The following is a 19,306-nucleotide window of genomic DNA, read 5'->3' as shown; positions in this document are numbered from 1 at the left end:
TTTAAATTCAGATATTTTAATTTAACAAAAATATTTCCAGTGAGTCAGTCATTTCTAATCCAGTTGGGAGATGATAATGACAGGAATATGAAAACAGTACAGAGCTGGTTCTGGTTTAAAACAGCATACCTTCCTGTGTAAAAAAAAAAAAAAAAAAAAAACCCAAACAAAGTACAAAAGACATCTTTGTTCTGTTCAGCTCCTGGTTTCTGTGGCTGCAATATTACAGTAAAGATTTACAAAACAACTACAAATCTATAAACAAAACAAATCTGCAGCAGACAAGCCTTTGTTTGGTTAGTTTTAATTAGACTTTTAAACTTAAAACCTCTACAGTGGAGAGTGCTGCTGTGACGTGAGCTCTTCGCTGAAGAGAGAACCCGTCTTCATGGGTGAATGTGTGATTTGGTTTCTGTAACTCTTGTTTCTTCCAAATTTCCCTTCATAATACAATCCAGGTGCATCGGTCACTGTCTGCCAACACTTGCAGAGATGAGCCTGAGCGAAACAAGTTGATCAAGACGTTAGAACATTTTGTAGGAACAATATATATATATATTTTTTTTTCCACAGCTGCTATTTAAAATTAGGGCGGGGATTCGCACACAAAATTTAATAGATTTTTACTCAAATTTAAAACACGGTTGTCAAGCAAGATGGCGGCTCAGACATCACTCAGAACTATGGAAACCCCAAAGACAGGATTGGTGAAAAAAAAAAATCCACATCTTCCAAAAGGCAAAATTTAGATTAATCGATAAAATCGCCCAACATTATTTTTGTGTTCATCCCAGTTCATTTGATAAGACTGATGACATGACACAGATGTGTGCGTGTGTGTGTGTGTGTGTGTGTGTCACTACGTTCACCTTTGTGCAGAGCTTCGTTGGTCATGCGGTTGATGTAGCGGGAGCTGTTCTCAGGAACCAACCACTTCATCACGGTGTTCACACACGACTTTCTGTAGGAACTCCACACACTCCCACTACCAGGGACAGAGAGGAATGACCCTTACACTCAGCTTTTCAAGAAACAGCCAGATCTGTGTGTGTGTGTGTGTGTGTGTGTGTGTGTGCGCTCACCTAGTCTGCCCCCTAACCTCCGTTAAGTCACCCACACCCACAGTGCGACACACACCTGTGTTAAGGTCCCAACTGACCTGTAGGTTGGAATGGTATGTGTTTGGCCTGAAAAACACAAAATAAGAAGAGAGAGAAACGCTGAGCTAAAAAGCTAAAGAGTAGAATTAGGAGGAAGAGGAAGAGAAGGAGTACCTGCAGTGCTCCTCGTCTGAGACAGGGAAGGCCAACAGCAGCAGACCAATGTTGATCATCACAATGTTGGTCTCTGGGCAAACCTGGGGAGCATCAAGCCCTCTTTATGTATTTATCTGACATTTTTCATTTATCATCACGTTAAATAAATTAGACTCTAGAGGATTCCTGCTGTACAGCCTACCAACAAGAGGTACTTTAGAATAGAATAGAAACAGACTTCATTGTCCAGCAAAGGACCGATTTGGGTATAACAGCAGCATCAAGGTATAGAGGTTCACACAAAAACAAAGTTTTCTAAAAGTGTTAGAAACAATATATAAAATCCAGATTAACTATAGTAGCATCTATCCTTTCTTTTATCTGTGCCAAAACTTTATAATGACTGGAAGAGTAAAGAAAACCGAAATAGGGCTAATCGTTCATGTTTTACGTTTTGAGGAAATCATCTAACTTCACAATTTGTCCAAATTTAAGTATCCAGATTTCATATTCAAAATATCAGTTTTGAAAAATTGGTACAGATACGCAATGCCTCTCAAAAGTTGAAATAGTTGTGCTGAAATGACAGATCCAACAGCTTTCGGTTTCAGCACTCCGTAATCGTCCCACGTCTTGTAATATTTTTGGCTTCATGTTGACAAAAGCAGCCCTGTGGGAAATTCCTGCCACTTCTTTGGTGTTGCTGCTTGGCTCTTGTTGCCTCCCTGACTGGTTTCTTTACTGTCTTTTTAATATATATATTTTTTAATAATGTGCAGTTTTTGTACTGTTCCTGCTATTAACATCTTTCTTGTCCTATGTTGCATAAACCAGGATCGTAGAATAGAAAGCATACAATTTGCAAAAATGGTGATTCTGCATAAACAGTATGCTTTGTGATAAGTGAACAAATATATTTCTCTGCAATTGGTTTGTAGCAAAAACAGATTCTATTTCCGTATCTACAGTTTAGTTGGAAAAAAATGCTGATATTTTAACAGCGGTCTGAAGATTTCTGGGAGCCACTGAATGAAAAGTTTTTGCTTTTTTTCCCCTTCCTCTATGGAAGCTTCGACCTACTATTTTCTTGATAATAAAAAAACAAACTCTTGTTTTACCTGCATATTTCCAAATTCTGTAGATATTCCTTACAGGTTTTAACTTTGTGACTCGTGAGTGGGTGGGTGAGTGGGTGTGTATTTACCTCTAGTATCACGACATCATAATCGCTGAAGGAGCAGAACAGAGGAGCCCAGGCAGCGTCGTTCCTGATCACCTCATTGATGAGATACTCGAAATCCAGAGTCAGCTGTTCTACACAAACACTCTGCCACAGAAACACAAAGGCAGCTCGAAACTGGCTAAATGGGAAATTGAATGGTTTGTTCCGTTACTACGACCATATATTCAATTAATGGAGGACAACACACAATGAAAACCCCACAACATTATGACTAACATAGAAGCAGGTCAGTATGAGATTGTTGAGATTGCAAAAGTCATGTCAAGCAATTATTTTACCACCAGTTAAGGTCGGGTCTGACGGACGTATTCTCTAACATAACAATGTTACACACACCTGTCCATTATGCGGCCCAGTGACCAGCTGCAGGTTTCTTCCTTTTAGATCGGTAACAGTGAAGGGCAGCTGGACTTTATCGTCCTCATAGCCTGGAAAAACAAACTATTAGTTTACTAAGGAAAGTGTGGACGGAACTCTGAGACACTGAAACTCTCACCCCCAGCTTCTCCTGAACTCTGCTCTGCTGCCCCCTGCTGTTGGAGGCGGTAATGGAGACGAGAGTAGTTGACGTATCCGGGTTCGTTGGGGCTCGGCTCCTGGCTTGAGGACGGCGCTGAGGTTGATGGAAGTGACGATGGAGGAGAGGCGGAAGACGCGGCGAGACGAGGGCTTCCGCATGACGTAGATGCTTGCTGTGAGCTAGTCCGTCTGTCCTCTGCTCTCCTGTCTTTATAATCCTCCTCCGCTCTTGAGGGGTCTGCGTTAATCCCTTTATCCGCCGCTTTTTGCGGTGCCTCCTTGTCGTCACCGTCAGCTGTTCTCCTCTCCCCGGGGCGCTCAGTCTCTCTGGCTGCTCCAAACCCTCCCTGGGCTCGCCGGAAAAGGTCGGCTGCAAACTCCCGGGCTCTCATGGCTGCTTGTGATTGGCTGGGCGACGAGGGAACCGGAGGGGTCCTGCAGGGAAAAACTCGGCTTTCTGGAGATCCCTGGGGTAACGATGAAGAATCGGGTGATGTTGAGGAAAGAGAGGATGAGGTTTGAGTTGACTGGGCAGCTCCCTTCGTGTAAAGGATCTGGGATGATTGGTCTTGTTTTTCTGAAAAGAAAGTGAACACAGATTAGGGAAAAAAAAACCTGACCTGTGATGTATGTGGACTGAAACACTTAGACTAAAAACCCACCTGTTTGGAGCTGCTTTCGAAACATAATCGATTAAGAATTTAATGATGGCACTGGACTAAATGTAATGTTTCAATTGTTGATTCTACGCTGCATGATTTTGTGTTTTTATTATGTAAAGCACTTTGAAATGCCTTGTTGCTGAAATGTGCTACACAAATAAAATTTTATTGATCGACTTCAGGAAAACAACATGTAAGGCAAATGATGACAATATCTAATCATGATAAAGATTAGGGCTGAAACTAATGATTATTTTAGTAACTGATGATTCTGACGATTAACTGGATTACAAAATGGTCACATTCTGCAGATCTTTCATTTTACCACTTCAGTGTCTCTTACACAATACTGAATACACATCAAAATATGCAAGAAAACAAATAATTCATTTTGCCAATAAGAAAACATTTTATACAAAAATGCAATAACATATCAAATAATAAATCTGCAGCTAAAAACATTTCTAACAACATGTGAGAAGTTCAGCCCTTTCTGCTTAACCTAATAAAGATAGAGCACCTCAGTGGTTTTTAGGGGAAATTATATACCTGTACAACGCAAACATAGTTTTAAAGTGGATGTGAAGTTAAACACTGCTTTAATTCTTTTTTGCATTGCAATCTGAAAGTGTCGCATGCATCCGTGCTAACTTTTTAGATCGTTGTCGTTGTGTTTTGGCCTCACCAGGGCAGAGCGAGATGCCGCAGGCCACCAGAGAGTAGCTAGTGTTCAACAAGACGACCTGGTCCTTCTTCAGCTGGAAAGCTGGCTGAAACGTGGGAAACGGGTACACCACCTGGTACCTGCTGTTCAGCACATACCCGTGTTCAAGGCACTCACCACTTCCTGCGGGAGACAAACGGATTAATGCGGCTGGGAGAAGGAGGCAAGAGCAGGAGCAAGCTGTGTGTGCGTGGAGGTTCACCTGTTCGTATGGTTGTGGCTGAAGGAAGCGGACAGCACTTTGAGCACGGCTGGGACGGAGGCATGGAGGCAATGGTGATGTAGATATCCCGGTTATTCTCATCACTCATCATCAGGTTCATCAACACAGAACTTGAGCTGCGTGTACTGAGCAGGAAAAACCTCTTAGCTAAACATCGGCACTGACAGAATTTTAGATCAAGTGTGCCAGCAGTATTTTCCTACTTGAAACCAAAGATGACAATTTTGGTGTGGTCGTTTGGCCATTCACACACGGTGAGGTACAGGTCGCTGTAGATTTCCTCCCCTGCAAACAGTCGCACATGATGGACCTAAGGAGAACAACAGGGAAGATGCTCGTACAGAGGCCTGCCAATCAAAACACCTGCAAGGACGATTTGGTTTCCTTCCACTTACCTGTTTGAGTCGACTGTGCAGGTTGAACTCCCACCAGTAGAGGTGGTAGGAGTAAAAAGAGAAATCGTCGTCCTCTCCGCAGTCGCTGGTGTAAGACAGAACGTAGCGGCCGCATCTGGTGAAGCCAAGGAAGATGTGCCTGGAACCAAATGGTAATACTTAACGCCGTTTGAACTGCAACACTTTAGCGACAACGGCTAACAGAAAATTATTTACATCATTCTCAATAATCAATGGAAACATCTTCATTGGCATTTTTGCATGCATCTACTGATTTTTTTGTGTGGCAACTTCTTTCTTATAACGACGCTATAATGCACATTTTTAGAGAACATTTATGGTTTTTCTACAATTATTAGTGTTTATTTGTATACAGGACAGCATGTAGAAATCCAATTTCACGCTTTAGAAAAAGAAAACATTGGTATTAAGGCTAAAAATCCTGCAAGCGCAGTGTTACATTTAATATTGTGATAATCATATCAGTTGTACTAAATCTACTTGTTCAGCACTACTCTCTTTCACAGCTTTCGCTACAATTGTTCCCACACAGTGTGACCTTTAGCCTGGTGAGCGTAGTGATGTGAGTGAGGTACGGCTGTCTGCTGCAGAGAGACTCAGTTCAAAACATTTGGAATACATGTGCAGTATAGAAGCTGCACACTGACACAGTGATGATGAACTATTTTTAAAACGTAGTGCAGTTTCTGTCATTCCAATTGGTTTTGAAACTCGTTTTATCTGACGGTGTGAAAATATGAAGCATTAGTTACATTTTCATCCAATTATTTGCCAATTAAGGTTGAATGAAAAGAAGATTGTACTGATTAAAAATCTAAAGATTCAAACTATTTTACTTGTCCTTAGTTATATTATATTGTGTCTCTAAGGCCTGAATGTCCCCCAATAAAAGCAGGTTATTATAATCTGAAATAGGCATTTTTCCAAATGAGATTCTAACAGTATGATAACCTTCTGGAAATATATCGCAGCAACACTATACTTACAATAAAAATATATGAAAATGTATAAGAATGTCAAACTGCTTTTATTTAAAACAGAAAAACAAACAAATATTAAATAAAGCAGCAATAACAGAAGTTATATCAGTAACATTTGTTCATTATGTTGATTTGAAACTTAAACTTGATTAGGATTCGTTTGAAACAGTTTAGTGATCAGAATAATATCCTTTTCTGTTTTTTTTAGTTTTTGTAGAGTTTAACATGACAAGATGATATTATTCTGGCTGCTCAGTCAGAGTGATGGATAGCACATCCTCAGTTTCAACACAATGGCTGGCAATGTTTTTCAAACTGGAAACATTTCCCAACCAATTTTTCTACCTTCTACTGGAAAAAATGTTTTTTCTGCTCCCTGCAGCTGGAGAAATCTCCAATGACTCCTGCATTTATTCTGTTACAGAAATATCTCAACACTTGTTATCTGTTGTTTAGCTGGGAGTCCACTGGGTAATGTGGCTAAGTGATTATTTGCGAGTAGAGGAGATTTTTTTTTTAAATATGAAGCAACACAGACCCCGCTCTGAGAAACTCCTCGCTGACAATGTTCTTCAATGGGACACAAACTCTAGGCGGCAGCTTCCTAAACAGGCGCTGAGAAAACTGTCCTGACAGCTGTGGAACAAAAAAAAAAATGGTAGCAACAAAACAGTGACAGGCCGGTTTTCTACAGTTGAATCCTAATAAATTTAATTATTCATTTCAACAATTATTTCAAAAAGTTAAATATAAATATTATAACCTCCGTTTGCACAATTATAAGGCAACTTAGGAATTTTCCCACTCAATTTTAAGAGTATTTTCTAACTTCAAGCTGCATAAACTTGAATACTTGTTGAATTTGAGCGTATTAGGAGTAGGTTTGCAGAGTTCAGAGAAAGCGAGGCTTCAGGAGATCAACATTATCAAGTTGTGATTATTAGTCAGCCTATATCTCAGTGGTAAAAAGGGCCAGAAAAGAATTAACAGATAAAAAGTACAAAAGAAAAATGTCTTTATGCAGAACTCTTGAAATTAGCCAGATTTTGGGGTGTGATCAGAGAACCCATTTAATTAGGAAGGTGAAGCTACTCATTCTCCTTCAATGTTTTTCATATTTTATGAAAGTCATGGACGAACTCTTAAATATTCAGGTCTGAAGTTTATTAGCATTTTGGATTGACGGAGTACTGTAGTTACACAACAATAAAATAAATCGTTAAAAACAACTGGCCTGATAATTGAGTTCAATTTATTTAAAAGGTTTAATGAGATGACATAAGTAGACAAGTAGTATCAGACATTGACGAATTATAGCAAGAAAAAGATAATAATTCGTTTATCTTGTTACTGACCTATTGTCATCGGTCAACTTCATTCTAAAAAAAAGTCTGCGCTCATTAGGAAGTGCAACCGAACACAAAATGTTGGGAAAACGTTAAAATACCAGAAAACGGCAACGGTTTACTGTTTGTAGCATTAGCTTAATTAGCCACCTGACACTAGCCAGTTGTTTCTTGGTTAGCTGCTGAGCTAGTTAGCAACTGGCTAATAGCCTCGTCGGTTGCAAAAACGGGGAGGTCTCAACTAGTTTGTCTACGTCTCTTGACAAGATTACTATTTTTAGGTCAGTATTATATATACTCGCCTTGCCACGTACTAGAAGCTTTACGACATGGTCTTTATGTTTTCTTTGTGGTTTCTGTTTGCTATCGTCCTTTTCAGATTTCGAGCTGGGCGCCATATCCTACTGAGCCGTTGTTGCCAGTTGAAGCAGGGCGTATCCTGATTGGTTCTTACAATACAATACTGAACTCCTATTGGTTGGTGGACATTTCAATCAAAGCCTCAAAGGGTTAAGCGAAACCAGGTTACGCCCCTGCAGTGGTCTACACACTGGGATATTTAAATGTGCCTTGGTTAATATTTCTCCATGAGAAATAATATGAAATCACCAAGTGGATAAGAATTGAGCCACACCAACACAGCGGTATCATATTAATGTTTTATTGAAGTCTTTAAAAACAAACCGTAAAAAAAAAGAAGTAAAAATAGGACAGAACCTAATGGAAGAAATGTTTCAAAAGTAAAGCTGACAATGAAAAGGAGGGCAGTCAAGCACACAAATATACATGCACACACAACCAGCCTACAGTTAATAGGACAATTAGTGACCAATTGCTGCCAAACCGCATTCAGTTTCTGTAGCATTCAGTAGCATTACAGGTATTACAAACACTCAATACCCTCTTGGAAAAAAGAAAGAATACAATTAAAAAATCATCACAGCAGGAAGATTAACACCTGCAAATTACACACTAGGAATGTTGGGGGAAAAAGTACCTAGGTCAAAACAACTTTGCAATTATCTTTCATACAAAGATAATTAGTGAATATATTCAAAATACTGCTAGACAGCTTTTTGTACCCTCTGAAAACTGAAGGGAAATACTAAATGTGAATCAGTATTGAGATGCTGTTGTGATAGCTTGCAAGCAAAATTGCTCATTCACATTTTCATAAAAAAAAAAAAGAAAAAAAAAAAAGAAACCTTTACTTGAATAATGAGGTGAGGCAGTCATGTAAAGGGGAAAACCGAACAGGAAAGGTATTTAGTGCTTTGTTCAATTTATGGGCGCAATGTGTTCCCCTTTATAAATCCATAAAAAAAACTATGTCACATGGATAACATTATGAGGGATAAGCAGACCTTGGCCTTGTCTTATTAAAGCCAAATAAAGGAAAAGTAAACGCATCCTGAGATCCAATACAGCCGTCCAACAGATCAACCATGGGTTTACTGGGGCTGAATAGAGAAAACAGACACAAGATGATTATTTTTGTGTGCTAAGGTCCTCTCATAGAGTAAATAAATTGGCAGCCTCAACAGAGAGTACGAGATGTTAGGTTGTGAACATGTTCCAAAAAAAAATGTCTCATCAGAAGCAACAAGGTGCATTACCTGCTGTCCCGGCTCTGGACCACCTGCCTGTCCGGGAGCTTGTCCTGCCTGTCCATAGTAGGCAGCCTGCTGTCTGTAGTACTCAGCCCAGGCTGCACTGTAGTCCTGCTGTCCACCAGCGTCAGCGCCACCTGGTGCTGCAGCTGCAGCGGCTGGTGCTGAGCCTGGAGTGGCTGCTGCTCCTCCACCTGGTTGAGCTGGAAAAATATATATAATCCATCAGTAAGTCATAAAATCAATTAGAGATGCACCAGTTATTTTATTAAAAGCAACCAGATTGAAGACTGTCATTCTATAGACAGTTTACTGTGTGATGCTAATCAGATGAGGCTGTTTTGTTTAATATTTGAGTTTTTGAACTTAAATAACATTTAGATTGCGTAACAAGTTTTTGCGACGTCCATGCAGCACATGCTGTTGTCGTGCCTTCAACCTTTTGTCTGCCCGTTTAGACCTTTTGATTCTAGCCGTTCTAACTAGATCGTCATTTTCTGTGCTTTGTCTGCAATTGTATGTTTTAATGAAAGTTAGAAAGCGTTAAAAAAAAAAGTAATTTGTTATAGGACTTGAGTGTCTAGACTAGACACTAGACAAAAGTGTCCAGAGTAGACAAAACTAGAGATGCACGGTCTTCCTGGTTAATATTGATCTCGTTTTCTTTGAGGTCTCGTCAGCATATTCTGACAAGGCAATAATGGATAAGAAAAAAATATGCACTGCAAGTAGTTTGATAGAGATAAAGAGATAATTCCCTACTAAGGATGTAAGTTATTGATTAATTAGTTAATTTTAAGTAGATTGATCTAATGGATCGACTAAGCGGCCATTTTTTAAAAATCCTCAGTTTTCTCTGGTATCAAGAGTTATGACCGTCTTTCCATAACATCAAGGAATATTTTTTTTGTGATATGCTGAATTTAAAAAAAGTTTTAGTAAAACTTTGCATTATTTTGAGTCAGCGCAACTGTATCCAATACTGACTAATTAATTGCCGTTTTTTCACATTATTAAACGTATATATATAAAACATAGCAAAATAAGAACCTCTTAAGTTGGTCTTTAGAAAAATAAAACACTGTTGTAAAACAGTGGTTGTGGTTTTGGATTTTGTATCCAAATCCAGACTCTGTATGGCCCTGCCACCTTTATTCCTAATCAATTGACTCTGCTTATGGAGGTCCGGCGGTGCCCTCTGCTGGATGGCGACAAAACTACAACACTGAAATAAAGTCTAAGTGGACTATTATTAGATTGTTACTACTTTAAATCTAAAAAAACATTAGTTGACAATTAATCATCAGTTGATTATTTGTTTCTATTCCTAATCACCATTGTGATTTTTTTATTAACACACCAATCCCCTGAAAAAAAATTATCAACATAAATTCAGTATTTGCTCCCGCTGCTCACCAATACGAACCATTCAGGAGAAATTTAGGGGATTAAAATCTCTAGCAGATCGACTGGTGCAGCCTGAGTTACTAAACTGCATTTCAGAGTTTAGTCAGATTTTGTTTCATCACATCCAACTTACTCATGCCCATCTTCTTATAATATTCCTCCCAGGCTTTCGTATAGTCAGGCTGGCCCCCACAAGCCTGAGCTCCTTGGCCCTGGTCCCCTGCTCCTGCAGGGGCACCTGGTGCCTGGGGGGCCATGGCGGCCCCTGGCTGCTGCCCATAATATTGAGCATAGTATGCTGCCCATGCTGCGTTTGGATCTGCAGCTGCTTTGTCTAAAGAGAATAAAATAAAATAAAAAAACACCAATAAAATAAATCATGCTTCAAAACCACAGAAAAAGAGAATTTGGCCAATTGGAGACACTTACTGGGGTCATGTGAATTTGGAGCTTGCCACTGTTGGTAAGGATTTCCCCAACCTTGAGAACAATACTGGGGACCCCCAGGAGCTCCACTACAAAGTTATACACAACACCTTAAACACTTCAATACAGTCTAAATGTAAATAAACCAACAACTGCAGCGTGTTGCACTTACTGCGGCGCTCCACCAGGAGGCCCTGCATTATAGGGATTTGGGTTATAGGGGCCCATTGGCCCACCTGGACCTCCAGAACCGGGACCACCCCCTACTGGACACAAAGGACCCTGGAAAAACCATTCAAGGATTGGTCAAGAAGTTACACGACCAATAAGTAGCCAACCTAAAATTTACCTCAATCTTTTCTTCTATGAGCTGCTTGGCGTGGTCAATCTCCTGAGGGGAGCCTCTGATGATAAACAGTTTGTAGTTTGGGTCGCCATTTGGCGGCATTTGACGGGAAATCTCCACAAACGCCCCGGTTTGCTGGTTGATGGACTTGATGTTCTCTCCTCCTCTGCCAATGACGAGCCCACATTTGTGCGCGGGAATAGAGAAGGTCACCTCTCCTCCTGAAGGACCCCAGTTGCCCTGACCTCCACCACGACTTCGGCCTCCTGACGACATAGCGGGACCTGGAGGGCCCTATCGCAGAAACACCATACTCCAGTCAGCAACATGCCATTTGTTCCCTCCCTCAGAAGCGTGGGAACAAACATCTGAAATCCAGAGCTTTCCTCTCACTCACCCCCTGCCCGCCTTCATCTCGGGCACGGATGCTCTGCAGCAGCTCAGTGATAATGGAAGCAGCGTGCTGACACTGGTCCGGAGGGCCCATGATGTGTGCAATCTTATCAGGGCCTGTACCGTCATCTGTAATTTATACGGTATTAATAAACAACTCTAAAGACCAGAGTTGGAGCAGGGATAACGTCAGTGTTTCAGTCCAAATGCTGGATCTATACAATAATAGTAGTATCTTCGTCATCGCATGCAAGATTTGACCCTGGATGTAAAGACCTGGTTGTCATGACAACCTGCTGCTCAACCTATACAGTTTTGTAGAATTTAAACCATCATGTTTTATCTCACTCAAAGCACCACAATACTTTAGGCCCTTTATGAAAGCACTTGGTTTTATTAATGTGTTCTAGTATTTCAGACAGAGACCAATGTAGAGATGACTGGAGATTATGGCTTATTTTTGTAAGTTCATAAAATTATACAACAATTAAACTACTTAAAAACAGCCAAAGTTGTTGTTTAGAGAGTTTTTTAGTAAGACTGTGCTGACATTTGATAGTAAATAAAGGAACAAACATTTTAAGTTTCTTTGGATTTGTTTTAATATGGACAATTAAGTGTACAAGTTGTACTTGTAAGAAGCCGTGCCTGGGAGGGAAAGCCCTCCTGATAATGGTATCCTTAAGATCAACAATGTAAGGCAATTCACTTTTAAAAACAACAACAAAAACCCTCATTGTTGTACAGTCATACCGAGCTGTAACCTTAGATGGTCAAAATGAGAATCTAATGACTTATTTCAGTATTTTTTCCCCCAAATAAACCAGGATAAAATAAAAAGGTATGCAACACTCTACATGTTAAAATAATTTTTTTATGTTAAAATATCGTAAATCGACAGAAGCTATTTTTGCCAATTTTTCATGTTTGGAATAACCATCAGTGATGATGTAATCCATTATATCTAGTTAAACTTGACATTACCATTAAAAAATATGCTAAAGAATATTGTCTTATTTTACGACCAAATGTTTCCTTCAGAGTAAATTATGTTTAAGTTGTAACTAGAGGTTTACCCGCTGCTATTAAACCTAACTAAATCAAGCATTTTAAGAACCTTTCCAATCCTAATTTTGTGAATTATAGTTTACAAAATAGACCAAAACTAGGAAAAACCAAACTAGGATCAAGTCCTAAGAAAGCAAAATAAATCTATGATTCAGTTTTGTGTACTGAAAAAAAATCAGTTCTCATCACCAAAAACACTAACAGCATCTGGCCTGTGTGTGGTTTACCTGGTTTAAACTGGATCTTCACACCAGCATCGCTCTGGATTTTTTTTATCATCTCCCCACTGCGACCGATCACAACTCCTACAGACTGTCGCGGTACAGCTATCTGTAGGATTACAAGACATCAGATCACAACTCTGAAATTCTGAAAAATACTCATCTACAAGTGACTGTGTGGTAATAATTTTACTAGGAATCACTTACATCAATGCCGCCCCCTCCCATCCTTGAGCCGTATTCATTCCTTTCTCCAAACCCAGCGTGATCCCGTTCTCGTAGAATCTCATTCACCATCTCCTTTGCTTGCTGCAGCAGGAACACGTAGAGAAAGAGAGAAGAGGCGGTAAGAAACGAAAGCAGACATGTCTTAAAACAAACCCGTGTTGTCTGCGTCCAGTCGGTACCTGCACTTTGTAAGGGTCTCCGATGATGCGCAAGGGTTTGTCTATGTTTGGTGGCTGTGATCCGTCCTGAACAAGAATCATTTTAACTCCAGCTCGCTCCTAGAAATTCATGACAGGAACATGATGCACCGATTATTTAAAAAAAAAAAAAAAAAACCCGGCACTTTGGAGCATTTGATTCTATAAATATTTCTCCAAAGCAGAGCACCGACGTCTCACCTGGAGCTGTTTGATCGTCTCTCCTCCTTTACCAATAATTAGGCCGGCCTTTCCTGCAGGAATGATGATCTCTTGCATGGAGCCGGACTGACCGTTACTTGAATCATGACCTCTGGACACAATGTCCTCTAGAAAAGCCCTGGCCCTCCTGGGAGAAAATGTAAATTGTGGAAAAACACATTTTTGGGGGTTGCAAAAGCCCGAGCGATAAAATCTTAAAATCAAATTTCATCCTATGGTCGTATTTTTGCATTTTGTATTTTTGATCCGAGACTAAAATTGAAAATGTGGAAAAACAAGATCTTTTTCTTTTTTGGATCCAATTCAAAAACAATTAAAAATACAATAACTTAGACATTGCTCAGTTGACTTCAGAGGTCACACAGCATTATGCTGTTCATTAGAAGTTGAGTTTATCATCGGAAAGTGTTGAATACATACAGCTTCTGTAAAATCACCAACTACAATTTTCCAAAAACGCTGCATACATTTGGGATCTTATTGATCTACATGGGAGTGTATATGAATAAGATCCCAACGTCTCCTACAGTGCCATGCCTGAAATATCTATCTTGTGTTTATATCCGTCGCCTCCATGATTGTTAATGGCTTACCCTGTGAACAGACTTATTCACAAGTAATTTGAATTGCATTTCTTATTTAACTGAAATACCGCAATTTCCGAAATGGTGTTTTTTCAACATTACCAGAATATCGACAAAAGTTTTGCATACATTCGTAATGGAAATGCAGCTACAGTCATCAAAGCTGTCAGAAAGTAAACAAGTTTCTAATGGTAACAGGAAGGCTATTTTGTAGTGGGTTTACCAACCCTAAAATGAATAAGTTTAAATTTTTTTTAAAAAGCTAACCGAATTCTTTAAAAAACAAAACAAAAAAAACAATTAGGTTACCCAACTTACTGTACTGCCTCTGGTGATCCAGTCAGGGAAATGCTTCTTTCTGGAAGACCGACGCTGTCTGCAAATAAACAAGACAAAATGCCTGTTACATTTAAAACGTATCATATCGGTGGTGCAAAATAAAGAGATTCACACAACTCACCATGCGCAATCTGGACCTTGCAGCCAGAGTCGTGCTGTATTTTGTTGATCTGTTCCCCTCCCCGTCCAATGACTGATGGGAACGAAAGAAAAAAAAGCGTTTTGAATTTAATTTGAACAAATGCAACATGAAGCCCTATTCCGCGTTGTTGAAGTGAAATATATGGGCTTGTACTCACTGAGGCCAACCATGCTGTCAGGCACCTTGTACTCTTCTGTAATAGTGGAGGACCTGACACTGGAGATACAGGAGAGGGAAACAATCAGTTTAACACAACCACTAAGGCTGAAGTGTTCATGTAAAAAACAAAGGCAGAGGGAAAAAACCCACCTTTGTTGGGACAGAGCAGCTAACTGAGCTCCAATAGCTGTGAGGGAGGGAAAAGTGAAGAACGCAATTAATTGGAGAATAAGTAAAGCAAAAGCTTTTCAGAAATCCACAGAGTGTTTTTAACATACACATTGCTGAATCTCTTTCACTCTGTGATGCTAACTTCTTAGCATCGGGCTCATCTGAAATAAATAAATAAATAGTTGGGCATTTCTACTAAGCGAATGTTGATCAAGTGCCTATTTGATTTTGATTTCCCACCTCCTTCTTCAAGGGATCGTTTCTGTGCAGAGAACGGATAACTTTCAGCTCCTCCGTTGTTTGTCACTTGGGGCACAGTCTCTCCACCGATTTTAGCTGCGATCTACAGAGCAGAGGGTGAAGAAAAGGACAAACTGATTGCTAAGTCAGAAAGACCAGTTAATATTTAGGACTGGTAGTGGGTCAGTTACTGGTACTATCACTAGACGCAAGATTAGTCAAATTTTCCATCATCCTGTACCTCCTGCTTAAAGTACTTTCACCGAAATGCCAGAGATGAGTTTTCTGCGGCTCTATAAGGGCTATATATACCCTATATACTTATAGTAGGGATTTATCAATTATTGAAATAACCCTCAACTAATTTAGTATTCAATTAATTAACTGGAGTATTCAGATTCAAAAGGCCTTTTTACTGAGAAAATACATATGTTCAGAACAGTAACAGAGCCAAAACTGTACAAAAAAATAAATACATTTTGTACTTAAGATAAAAACAGAAATGTTTGTAGATATGGTTTAGTCAAGGCCTTTATAGTTTTATCTTCACCTGGTTCTATAAGAAGAACCAGGTTAACCACCATAGCATTTCCTAAAGGAATGCTATAGTGTTGTATTTTAGGCAATAAAATGTTTTCTTAATTTAAAAAGGAATTGAATTAATTGTACCTTATAATACATTTCTAATATTCCATAAAATTGCTTAAATTGTTGAATGAAAAATCTGTAGAATGTGCCATTTTCTTTATCTGACTGGTTGTCAGAATAGTCTATAGAATAACTGATTGCCAAAAGAGTCATTAGTTGCAGCCCTGATAGAGAGAAAATCTAATCCTCTCACAAATGCTGCTGAGCACAGCCACTCAGCTGGCTGAAAAGTCTTCAGCTGCCACCATCATGTTTTTGTTCCAAACACAGTTTTTACAACTAAGGTCCTGTTTAGTTTTAACCAAAATCGTAATTTCTAAAAGGTTCCATGAAATTTTAGTGAGGCTGAGACGTTTTCACTGGACTTATTCTGTTCAGCAACCTAACTTCTCAGTAGGGTGGAAGCATACAGAACACAAACGGTATGTAAAAAAGACAACAGCTGCAGCTCATTTAATATTTTTTGTTTCTTTGCAGTCTCCATCTCTCTGCGCTTGAGAGAAAATTATTTGCATGTTGCAGACTTCAATATTAACTTATTAAACTGCTTGTGTTCTTTAAAGACCCGGTCCGACCAAAAGTAGACGAAATTTTCAGAAACCATGGAAACATGCCTCTGGTTGATCATCAAAGAACATACAAACAAGCAATGTGCAATATTAAATAAATCATCAGAAACACAAAACTAAAGCTGTACAATATAATGCGAATACATCGTCAGCGTAGTAGTGTGTGAAATATTCATATTTCATTTAAGCTGTTTCTTGGTATTGGTGCCAAGCGTCAAACTTTAAAACATGTTTAGAAATTTTAGCTGTGGATTTTTTGTAAGTGTCCTCTGACTAAAACCTCAAACTATTGCTTTCACTAAAGGGAGAAGATGAGCAAATACAAGAAAAAAAATATCTAACTAGAATAGCTATCCTTTATTTCATTCCCCCCAGATTCACTGCCACTAATTACATGTGTGACATTAAAACTGAAAAGATTTATTTCTTAAGATATTTATTGTTATTGTCCCTTCAATTATATACTAAATAACAGAGATTCAGGAGTTTTTTGAGGAGGAGGAAAAGGATGTCCCAGGGCTCTCAGATGGTTGAATTCCGTGAAAGAGGAGTACGGAGCCCCGTGCAGGAAGAAAAACGGCGAGTGACTGAGGGTCATTGCGCGTAACGGAAAGCCTGTAAATTCTAGACACTAACAGGTACCATAGAATTGCACAAAAATCCGTGAGGGACGGCGGAGTCCCAGCTCGAAATTTCGTGAAAGAGGTGTTTGGAGCCGTGTGCCAGAAGCCCATTAAAATGCTGTCTACATCGTTTTAAACTGTGTGATTGTGAGCATGAGTGGGAATAAAAATACCAATAGGTATTTTGTTTCATATAACACAGTAGGAGTGCAACAAGTAAATCTTTTATGGATGCAAACTTGACTAAAAACCCACCTGTTTAGGATTGTATTTGAAACGTAATCAATTACAAATTTATTGATGGAACCTGACATAATGTCCTATTTTGATTGTTGATTCTATGTTGCATTGTGTTTGATATGATGTAAAGCACTTTGAAACGCCTTGCTGCTGAAATGTGCTATACAAATAAAATTTGATTGATTGAATTTGATTGCCGTGACTTCACTAATGAATGAACCAAGTCGACTATACCTTTCACTGAGATCTGAGGCAAACAAAACAAAAACGGGTGCAGATTTTTTTTTAATACGTAAAGCTCCATTTTATAAAATGCTTTAAGAAAATGCAAATTTTATTAACTGTTTTATAAATGTTAAACAGTTCAGTCATTTTGTGCTCTGCACTTGCTTGACGTACTGTTTGGTTGACCGTTTGCCTTCCTGTTGGTCATCAACGTGAATCAGTGATTCCGTTTTACATAAACTTGATTATACACTGCTGGGGTTTCTGAATGCTCATTTATTACGGCCAGAACCTCAGGTGTGGAAAGCGGGTGACTTCACCGCGGACGTGTCCGTTTCTGAGGACCGCTGGAAAATCGGGGACCTTTATTCAAGCCACACGCTTCTTTTGTTTGCATTCAAATAATTTTTCTGTTTGTAAAATATGTAAAAAAGAAAAAATACACTACAGATGTTCAGCAGCGTCTTTAAAGTATAAATACAAAATGAGTGAAAGATCGGATAAATTATATTTTTTCTAACCCAAGTTAAGAAATACCTTGGGTTAGATGGGTGCTTACTTATAATAATTAACAGACAAATCAACCGTGAAATAACGTTTTCCAGGTCTGTTTCAGGTTCTTGTACTCAGACACGTTTTCCACATGTGTCTCCTCATCGATTGACAAATAAAATGTAAACAAGACGTTTTCGGTCATTACACGGATTATTTCAAATGATCTGTAGCAAAACTGCGAGATAGAGCTTAAATATAACAGCCGATAGTTAAGTAACATTTTAGATTAGGTTTCATGTGGGATGCTAACAGACCTCTATGATCAGCTTAAACATCAACTAGGTAACCGAGCTAACTTAGCTTGTTTTTACTTTAATTCATCAGTAAAAACAGATACTAAAATATTCGTATGTGTCAATTAAATGTTTACATTTTCATTCTATAGTCACATTTTTTTTAAAACGACGAATTAAATAGAATTAAAGACAGAAAAGCAATGAATGGCAGTGAGACGCTAACGTCAGCTATGCTAGCAGCTAGCTAGCTTCCTCCGTTTCAGACTGACCTGTCTGGCTCGTTGAACGGCGTCTGCAAAGGCGTCTTTTTTCACCCCAGCGCCAACACCGTTAGAGGAGACTCCGCCGTAATCCGACATGCTGCCCTGAAGGAGCAAACAGCTGCAGAACAGGCGAGGCTTTGTCCCGGGTCGAAGCTGCTGAGGAGCGGGAAGGCTACCAGGAGCGGACTCGGGGGCAGAAACGCGAGCCGCGCAGCACGCCGGTAGAAACTTCTCAAGATTACCAATCACAGTGCTTCCTGCTGCACAGGGTTTTCTTCCGAAGTCTTTCAACTGGTTTACCAATTCAGCTACAACTATCGCCACCTTCTGGCTGGACAATTAACCCTTTTTAGGCATTAATTACTGTATGGCATCCTCTCTGAGAACGAAGCCCCGCCGCGCAGACCTTCATCATAACCTACCAGGTCGGCCTTTTCTTTTTTGTTCCGTCTCCCAAAGACGGAAAAATGTTGCCTGATTCTATAAATCATTTGCAACATCCTACATGCAGATGGTAGAGTAAGTATTGTGATGTATAATGAGAGCATGAATCCATCCTGGCTTGTATCAGTGTTTCAGACCTGAACATTCAGAGACGCATAAAGACAGTTACAAAGTCGGTCTTCTATCACCTGAAGAACGTTTGTAGGATTAAAGGACTAATGTCCCAAAAGGATCTGGAGAAACTCATCCATGCATTTATCTTTCATGGCATTGATTACGGCAACACTGCCAAATGTTTGGCCATGATTAACAATATATGGGATATTTCATTTGCCTTCAAAGTACTTAATGAATAAACTGAATATAACTTGTTAATATTCA

At 39.3% G+C, this 19,306-nt stretch overlaps 2 protein-coding genes across 3 annotated transcripts; both read right to left on the bottom strand.

The window, feature by feature from the left end:
• On the bottom strand, window positions 1–7,813 carry dcaf15 (DDB1 and CUL4 associated factor 15). 2 transcript variants are annotated; one of them, XM_028017648.1, is made up of 13 exons: window positions 7,672–7,813; window positions 6,562–6,659; window positions 5,023–5,161; window positions 4,831–4,937; window positions 4,607–4,752; window positions 4,366–4,527; window positions 2,996–3,595; window positions 2,836–2,927; window positions 2,461–2,583; window positions 1,275–1,357; window positions 1,083–1,187; window positions 870–985; window positions 1–498 (listed from the first exon to the last, which is right to left on the bottom strand). In XM_028017648.1, exons 1-13 carry the CDS (start codon window positions 7,765–7,767, stop codon window positions 443–445), a joined length of 1,923 nt encoding a protein of 640 aa, XP_027873449.1. In that variant the 5' UTR covers window positions 7,768–7,813; the 3' UTR covers window positions 1–442. The 2 variants fall into 2 exon arrangements, with proteins under 2 accessions (XP_027873449.1, XP_027873450.1); XM_028017649.1 differs by having other exon boundaries at window positions 7,684–7,801.
• A 201-nt stretch (window positions 7,814–8,014) lies between these two features.
• On the bottom strand, window positions 8,015–18,737 carry khsrp (KH-type splicing regulatory protein). Its single transcript, XM_028017646.1, has 18 exons — window positions 18,488–18,737; window positions 15,123–15,225; window positions 14,990–15,043; window positions 14,862–14,898; window positions 14,710–14,768; window positions 14,532–14,603; window positions 14,390–14,447; window positions 13,467–13,614; window positions 13,248–13,346; window positions 13,048–13,149; window positions 12,847–12,949; window positions 11,556–11,680; window positions 11,162–11,452; window positions 10,985–11,094; window positions 10,816–10,901; window positions 10,520–10,720; window positions 8,986–9,182; window positions 8,015–8,829 (listed from the first exon to the last, which is right to left on the bottom strand). Exons 1-18 carry the CDS (start codon window positions 18,575–18,577, stop codon window positions 8,821–8,823), a joined length of 1,944 nt encoding a protein of 647 aa, XP_027873447.1. The 5' UTR covers window positions 18,578–18,737; the 3' UTR covers window positions 8,015–8,820.
• Between the last annotated feature and the right edge of the window lie 569 nt (window positions 18,738–19,306).

The sequence above is a fragment of the Xiphophorus couchianus genome, chromosome 5 (assembly GCF_001444195.1).
Source record: "Xiphophorus couchianus chromosome 5, X_couchianus-1.0, whole genome shotgun sequence".
Classification (NCBI taxonomy): Eukaryota; Metazoa; Chordata; class Actinopteri; order Cyprinodontiformes; family Poeciliidae; genus Xiphophorus; species Xiphophorus couchianus.
The sequence above is the reverse complement of the archived record's forward strand: the minus strand, read 5'-3'. Positions and strand labels throughout refer to the sequence as shown.